Source organism: Protopterus annectens, chromosome 5.part0 (assembly GCF_019279795.1).
Source record: "Protopterus annectens isolate FY-2018-M chromosome 5.part0, PAN1.0, whole genome shotgun sequence".
Taxonomy (NCBI): Eukaryota; Metazoa; Chordata; order Ceratodontiformes; family Protopteridae; genus Protopterus; species Protopterus annectens.
In genome coordinates this window covers 1,279,538,688-1,279,547,797 of record NC_056735.1, presented here as the reverse complement: position 1 = coordinate 1,279,547,797, position 9,110 = coordinate 1,279,538,688, and the positions used below count along the sequence as shown (strand labels likewise).

The 9,110-nt window shown below is 36.5% G+C and overlaps 1 protein-coding gene across 2 annotated transcripts in view; it reads right to left on the bottom strand.

Annotated features, from left to right (window-relative positions):
- Positions 1 to 9,110, bottom strand: part of MYH15 (myosin heavy chain 15) — a 386,453-nt gene that overhangs the window by 314,147 nt on the left and 63,196 nt on the right. For both annotated transcript variants that reach the window (XM_044071103.1, XM_044071102.1), the window contains exon 6: positions 6,173 to 6,200. In XM_044071103.1, the coding sequence (XP_043927038.1) occupies positions 6,173 to 6,200 (28 nt within the window). The remainder of the gene's footprint in view (positions 1 to 6,172; positions 6,201 to 9,110) is intronic.

The window sequence follows — 9,110 nt, the reverse complement described above, 5'->3', positions numbered from 1 at the left end:
ATAATGCTTCAGTATTATTTAAGATTGTTTTCTAGATACAAATATACATATAGATATACAGACATGTACTGTTGTATAATATTACCATATATAAACATGTATTGATATAATATAATATGTCAATATCATTTCATGTCCTGATTTACCTGGCTAGAGTACTCCACAGTGGAGGGAGTGGGAGCAAACAAAGACTATAGTAAATGCTAAATATAAACATATAACATATTCTCTGGCTATATTCCTTGGAGGTTAACAAAACTTTCTCAAGTGCAAAGTGTACCTTTCTCAAAACTGAGGATTACTTTTTGATTTGAGTTTTCACTTTTTAAGGAAGGGAGGTTCCTTTTGAGTTTCTGCTTTTATTATAGGAGTCCCAGTCTTTAGAAATTTAGTTTAATAGGACCTCTTATAAGCAAAACACTGAAGGGTGGGAAAATCATGTTTCAAAATACACTGTCCCACACTTTTCGATTTGACTTTTGCTTCTTTAGTAAGGGAGTTCTGTTCTTTTTGGTTTGTCCTTATTACCAAACAAGTCTTATTCTTTAGCTATTCAGTTGAATAAGACATCCTAGCAGGAAAGTATAGATGGTCAGAGATTCCATCCTAAAACACTTTCTCTCTCAAGTAGCTGTGACTTTTATTTCTTTTGGAAGGAAGAATTCCATATGAGCTACCCTTATTAAAATATGAGTTCTTTCCTTTAGATGTTTAGAGTAATAGGACCTCCTACCAGGTTGGGACAGCCTTCATCAGAATACACTACTCCACTCCTGTTAGTATAAGGATGAAGATTTTAGCAAAAAAGAACATTTGCTTCATTGTTTTACCATAAATACAAACAGAAAAGGATGCCTGCCTTCCAGTTCTGCAACTAAAATGCTACCGAATTCTGGGAGAAGTCCATGTATTTGTGTAAACCAAACCTAGGTTATGCTAGGAAGCATCAAGTAGTTTTTTTTATATAAAATCATGAATTCCAGCATTAAATTTGTACATAAATGATCTCACTATAATCAAATGGGATAAAGATCTTTTTAATTATATTTCTTATATAACTTGAAAACAATAATGACTGCGAACCACCTTCCTTAACACAGCCCACCTGGACACATTGACTTCCAAGGTACATGGAACCTTAATCCTGTAATACTTTTTGTTCTGCTTCCAAAATAAGACTGAATTAGACAGCTAGAGGCCAAGCTGTTCAGGAACTATTCTTTCCAGCCGGCTGCTGCCTAGCTTTCTCAAGGTTCTTCCCTACTGGTATGAGTCATCATTCCGGAGGGAATTAGGTTTGTCATCCTTGTCCTCCAGATCTTTCAGCAGAGGGAGATAGAGAAAGGAGTCCTACTGCCTCTGGAGTCACTGCAATGCAGTGGTCAAGGCCTTTATGTCTGTCCACTGCCACTGTTGAAACTTATAAATAGATGGGTATATTTATATATATATATATATATATATATATATATATATATATATATATATATATATATATATGGTTTACTACCAAAATGTGGAATGGCACTTATGCAAAACTAGGATGGTCAAATGCGTGTTTTCCAGTTTCCATAATGCCAATCCAGAAATGTCTGAATTCTAATTAGAGAATGGTCTTGTGCATTCGCTAATATGGGATTGATGTTCTGATAACAGATTGCACTACAGTGGAGATCAGGAAATTACCCTTTTCCTCACTGAAGTGCGATCTCGTAGATGAAATATATAATATGCAGGGGGTCAGCACTGGAACTTCCAGTGTTGGAATGTCAATTCTGTAGTTACTATTCCTGATATTTTGGTAATCGCTATTACCAAATTTGGATAATTAATTTGATCAAACACACAGATATATATATATATATATATATATATATATATATATATATATATTTATATATATATCTATATATATATATATATATATATATATTTTTTTTTTAGAATCAAAGACTAATGCACACTTATGACAAGTGCATTCAGCAAAATTTATATGTGGTATTCCCACAATTACACTGTCCAGCTAAGACCAGACCTTGATTAATGCCAGCAGGTAAACCTGTATCAATATTTCGTAACTTCAGCCACTTGGTCCTACTTCGCAGATGACCAACCCATGAGATCCTGAAATGCTACTCAAAAAATAGTCTTTGAACATGTTAACAGATGACCTAGCCCTTCTTTAGCAAGTACTATTAACCTGAAGCAGAAACTATTTTTACAGATGTAAGCCACTAAAAAACTCCATGATCAGTGGTGGCTCCATTCTCATAAGGCTTCCCACAACAGCAGGGTTTCCACAATATTTCTGTTTGGTATCTTTTTATCTAATAAGCCAAAGTTGGGAAGCACCAGTTTACGACTGTGCGACAGTCTACATAAAAGACTGAAAAACATTAACCATTAATAATATTGTCACTTGCTTGTAAGTCAGTCACATCTGTGCTTGTATGAGAATTTGAATTCTTATGGGCAATTTCGCCAAAGTAATTAGAAAAGAGGGACTGTCAGGATGAAATGCTCCTTGACCTCAGATATCTGATCCTTTGACCCAGCTGTTAATATTACTGTGTGCCTTTAATTCCATTAATCCAGACCCCAGCCTTGTAACCATTTGTCTGACTCTTTATCTAGAACTCAGATAAATCTTCAATGGGAAACAGAACTCTACACTCATCCATAAAACAAATAATAGTCCATAGTGTTTCCATAGGGGAAGAATGACTGCCTTCAAGCCAATTGTTTTTATTGTTGTTTGGGGACAAAATACACTGGGTGGAATTCAGAAAGGTTATTGTGAGGTGTACACTGTATACGATAACCATCTGGGATTCAGAGACAGCCCTACCATGGTGCATTAGCGCAAAGACATGCATGATTGTGTTGGGCTGTCTCCAAGGCCATGGTAAATACTAATGAGCCATTCCAAGGAGAGGCATAAGTTAATTAGCCAAGTACAGTCTCCTGAAAATGTCTGTATAAAATAACATGATTATTATCAGCCACTCGTGTTAATGGACATGGTCAAAAGCTTTGTGTTTACCCATTTCAGTAGAGTTAAGTGCCGGGGAGTTTATCAAACAGTAATGTTTAGGGAGGTGAGTGTATGTGTACGTGTGGGGGCTGCACGTGCCAGTGTTTGACTACCTGGTATGGTCGCAACAGGTGGAGTTAGTTACAGAATAGTGTGTGTGTGTGTGTGTGTGTGTGTGTGTGTGTGTGTGTGTGTGTGTGTGTGCGTGTGTGTGTGTGTGTGTGTGTGTGTGTGTGTGTGTGTGTGTGTGTGTGTGTGTGTGTGTGTGTGTGTGTGTGTGTGTGTGTGTCTGTGTATGCATGAATTTATGCGGGGCTGTCACACCTCTACACTATCCTAGATTAACAAGCAAATCCTGCAATATTGGGGAGTGGGGACCACTACACACCGGGGATATTCTTTATAGTGTTCCTTAAAGGCTCATATTCAAATAAAGAAAGATGGCGTGGGTTGGAAGGAGTACTGGATACCAGTGATACTCTAAATATCATGCCATAAAGCCATTAAAAATTATTCTACACTTGCACCCTCCCACCGATGATATTAGTCCTTTGGGACACCACTAGACACCAGGAATACTTGAAATATTACTTAAGTCTGTTTAAAAAAATATGTAAAATGAAATGGTTAAAACCTCTGCAACTTTTACACAAAAAGCAGGAACATTAACCCACTACACTAAATAATCCATGAGGGTATATATACATATATATATATATATATATATATATATATATATATATATATAGACATATATATAGACATATATATATATATATATATATATATATATATATATATAGACATATATATATATATATATAGACATATACATATATATATATATTTTTTTTTTTTTTTTTTAAACATAATAAGAAGTATGATGGTCTGATGCTTAGCATTATCCAATGCTTGCAATAGTCTGTAAGTCATGAGTGACAGTAGGGTCGGTCTTCAGTAAAAAGCCAGGAGGAACACCAGGGAGATTATTTAAACTATTACCACAATTTACTTAAAAAGCTAATAGCTCAAATATAAGTATGCAGTCTACGAATACTAACAAGAATGAAAATCTAATGTCTGCTGTTATTGCCTGACTGTAAAAATTTACTGATTTTAATAACTTTTTTTTTTTTTTTTACTTTCTCTGCCATTATTTATGAGGATAGTGAAAAGCAACGAAAACTGAAACTAAAAATACTGTGAGAACGCCAATGAGTGCCTCTACCAATAAAGGAATAAACGCAATAACCAAACTGTGTATCAATCACGTTTTAATATAATATAACGTAAAATAACAAAACGGACCACGCCAAACTAACAGACAAACTGAGGGTAAAAATGACAAACTGGTGGAAAAAGAACAAGCAAACAAACAAGCTAGTTAAGCGCTTTCACCCAAAAAACTGGGCTTCTTCATTCTGGGTGAAAGCGCTTAACTAGCTTATTTGTTTGTTTGTTCTTTTTCCACCAGTTTGTCCTTTTTTACCCTCAGTTTGTCTGTTAGTTTGGAGTTGTCCGTTTTGTTATTTTACTTTATATTATATTAAAACACGATTGATACACAGTTTGATTATCGCGTTTATTCCTTCATTGGTAGAGGCACTCATTGGTGTTCTCACAGTATTTTTATTATTTATGAGGATAGGAAAAAATAAATCATTTATTTTTATTTTTTTTAACATTTGTTTATCGGGAAAGTCCAACTTGGAACTAAGACAATTTTCAGGGGAGGCCTCGGTGGAAATGCTCTAGACGCATGTTTTTCTAGGTTACATATTACGCTGTTGAACCGTTACAAGTTCAAACGCCATATTGTCGAACCCATATGTTCGAACTTGGAAAGGTTTGAACATTTCAATGGGGAATTCTATTCAGTGCGGAAAGGGAAGATTTCCCTTTACTGCACTGTAGTGTGATCTTGGAGTTGGTATATTTAAAGAGCAGGGGGAGTGGGGGGTGCAGGGGGCTTGCCACCCTGCTTACAACCGTCAGACAGTTTTTTTTTCTGTTTTTTATTATTTTTTTGACGTTTTTGAACTTTTGAAAGTTTGAACATATGGGTTCGACCATATGACGTTGGGACTTTTGAAAGTTCAGCAACATAATATAAACCCATTTTTGTAATATGGGAAGAAACCAGAGTACCCAAAGAAAACCCAGACAAACTCAGAAAGGACATATTGACTTCCCACAGAAGGAACTCCAGCCAAGAATTTAACCAGAGAACATCTTGCTGTGAGGTGACAACGCTACCACTGCACCACTGCATAGTCCAAATAAAAAAGATATTGAGAACATTCTAATAACTCAGAGATAGTTAAGAGGTATGTTGTGTGTGTGTGTGTGTGTGTGTGTGTGTGTGTGTGTGTGTGTGTGTGTGTGTGTGTGTGTGTGTGTGTGTGCGCCAATGTAGTGCATGGGCTGCCAGTGTTATCCACTGCAGGAAAATGTTTATTAGCACTAGCATTAATTAACAGCAATTCAGAGGTATATAACTTAGCCAATAATGAGGTCTTTTCTTATTGCAGCTAAGTGTCTCAGAATAGCATTTGTGCATATCACAAAAACAGACTTTTTTGGTGCAGCTTTTACTGCCAGCACTGAGGTTCTTTCTGAATCCCATGGACTGTCTGAAATAACATTTGATTTTTTTCAAGGAACCAATGTTCCTCCACAATCCCCATATGCAAGGGGACTGTGCCAGTTCAACCTGTATCTTCATTTAATAAACTATGATGTTACTATACAAATAAATGGAGATAGCAACAAAGAGCAGTTCTGAGCTATTGTGCATTTTCTCATAGTTAGTTCGTAAAAAAGCTCGACTACTCCCATTTTGCATCACGTCATTCTAAAATAAAAATCATGCCTAATACTGAATCCTTGCTGACTTATCCAGGAAATAGGTCTGTTATTTACTGCATTCTTAAAAGAGACAAAACTGTCCTTTGGCTTATTTCCTCTAATCTGGTTCCACTCTCACTGACCTGTCCAGAGTACATATTTATCACCTTAAAAGTCCACCATACGACATAGCATTTCATTTTATAAGGGGATGTTTTGATTTATTTTGCAACTGTATTCTAAATGTGTATATTACTACCATATATAAAATCTAAAATCTGAAATACTTACGTGATCAGCATAGACTGGTTTTCACGATCTGAAAAACATTAACAGAATGTATGTTTATACATCATAGCCTTCTCAGCTACATATAATACATTAAAAGCATTATAATGCATACATACATACATACATACATACAAGCATACAAATATTTAGGTATTTGCAATAATGCCCTTCTAACCTGCTAATATTCCAGAGCAGTCATTCTCGTAATAAGCATCCAGGTTGTTCTTAAAAATATTTAAACTATTGCTTTTTTTAATATAGTTTGGTAGTCTATTACATGCATCAGCTACTGTCTGAAAATCAGTTTGTGCATACCTCATACATATATAAACTCCTTCACAGGTTGTTAGATGTTTCTTTACTACTCTGATAACACCAAACAATCCCAGAGACAGTTGTCTCTTAATGCTTATATACCTGAATAAGGTCTCCTATTAAGTATTGATATGAAACAGTGTATAAGTTTAGATGATTTAATATTTACAGTATCAACATATTGTTCGGTTTTCAGCAGCTGCAAGCATAATCATGTTAATATCCCACCCTTAAATGACATTTAAATATTACTAAAACACTTGCTTTCTTCTTTTTTTACTTTTCACAAGTAACAGGTATGTAAACACATATTAACATAAAATGTAAAGTAGTACATCACCCCCTCCCCACACATGCCCAGGTAACATACGCACATCTACACCTACTCCTATGAACCTCTCAACAGAAAGTCCTCAAAGCACTTTCCAAGGCCAAGAAAACTATTTCTGGGGCCAGATAACATACCAGGCTACCTACAGATCAGCCTGAAACAGGACCTGTCAAACCCTCTACGGAGGCTAGTCAATATCAGTCTCCGAACAGACTTTGTGCCAGATGTATGGAAGACAGTAACAATCGTTCCCCTGCACAAAGGTTGGACATTAATAGACCAGAGTAATTAAAGACCCATTAGTCTGACCAGCCTCATCTGTAAGGCTATATAGGGGTTCTTTATGGAATTAATAAATAAGGGCATAGATAACCTAGAAACTCTTGACTCAAGCAAGTTTGATTTTGTCAAGGGTAAATCTTGCCTGTTTAACCTTGTAGACTTATTTAAGAAAGTTACCGAACCATTGGATGAGGGAAAATCAGTATACACCACATATCTAGACCTTGCAAAAGTGTTCAACAACATCCTACACTCAGGTATTGCTGATCAACTGACTCAGCTAAATGTTAATCCTTATTAACTCATTGGATAGGAAATTATCTCACAAACAGAACCAGGAAATTAGGGAAGGTGGTTCTACCTCCTCCAAAAGACCTGCCACTCGTGGTGTACCCCAGGGTTCCTTGGGCCAGTCCTTTTTTGGCATTTACTTCTCAGAGTTCAAAGCTAATGTAAGAAGTTTATGGCTGACCAAGTGTGCAGATGACTGCAAACTTGGTGCTACCATCAACATCCACCACAAGTGCCTTTCCCAAAAAAAAAAAAAAAAAATAGCTGGTAACATAACCATGAACTAAAACTAATGCCAAGAAATGTATAATAATCTCCTTTCGCAAGCATGATGTCATCTGCAGTCATCATATTGACAACGCACCCATGAAAATTGATCTGATAGTTAAGGACCTGTTGCTAGTTAAGGACCTGGGGACCTACATAAACAATAAACTGTCCTTCAATCACTATATATCTACTGTTATAACAAGGTCCTTCTTCAATGCGTAGCTTATTAGTAAGAGTAAGGCGTCTAAGGCTTTACTAGAAAGGCTCACCCAGACTGCTGCACTTTGCTGTGAGGGAAATGTTAGTTTGCTTTTTATTTGTTGTATTACTTTATTGCCTTTTTCTATTTTGAATACTGTGATTTGTTTTACTTACCTTGTGTCTTACTTGTATTCTGCTTTTAACTGCATATTAAAGCTTGAAAAGAGACAACAGCTCTGTCTCTTGTGAGTCAGGTAGAAATGTTTTTCCCACCCTGCACCCGGTTACTGTAGTGTTCTTAAAAAACACTGTCTATGCTTTCCCCTTATGTTAGTTTGACCATATATTTAATTTCTTCTCTGTTTTTACTGGCTTGTGTGAGTAAGCACAAAATTATCATTTTGTGAAATCACTCCCCTTCAGCTATTTAAATTTATTGGCCATCCTACTGTATTCCATAGTACCAGAATACAAAAGTGACCACCCGCTTTCAATCTATCTTGTTGTTTTAAAAATAGTGACTCTCCACTAAAACTTAACTTTTTAGACAGGTAAAACTTAAGTTACCTACTTTCACATCTAACTCCTCTAGTGCACACTGCAGTGTTTAGGATAAACCATTTTTTTTTCATCTTATCTTTAAGCATTCGTGTGACTAGCACTTGCTTTAAAACCTGCTGGAAAGCACTAGGAAGTCTTAAACTGATACAAGCACTCAACTGTCCTTGTTGATAAGGAGAAATTAATCATAGGCACTAAATAGCCTATAACTGGAAAGTACCTTGCTAAGGTAAGGGAAAACAGCTCTTGTACTTTACAAAAAAAAAGCATCAAACTAGGCATGTCCAAGGGTCAGCTTCCACCGATTACTCCTGTCCACCTGGTGAATCTGGGCATACTGAGGCAATGCAGCAATTGCCTCATGTACACAGACAACCCTCTCCTCCTACCACCCAACACTACAACATGTGAGAGATGCACTTACATAGCCAAACTGGAAGCAAAGCTCTCTCCACCCAAGATTGTGCTAGACAGTCAAGAGGAGAAGGTTAACACCCACACTACGCCTCAAGCAACACATGACCCTTCTAAACCCACATCACCAACACCCACACATAGTAACACTAAACCCACATATGTGGAGGCCCTTAACAGTAACCTGCCCAAGCAACAAGGATCTCCGAAACTGAAATGCAAACAAACACCAATCACAACCAAAGTGTCACATAGCTCACAACACCAGTGTGC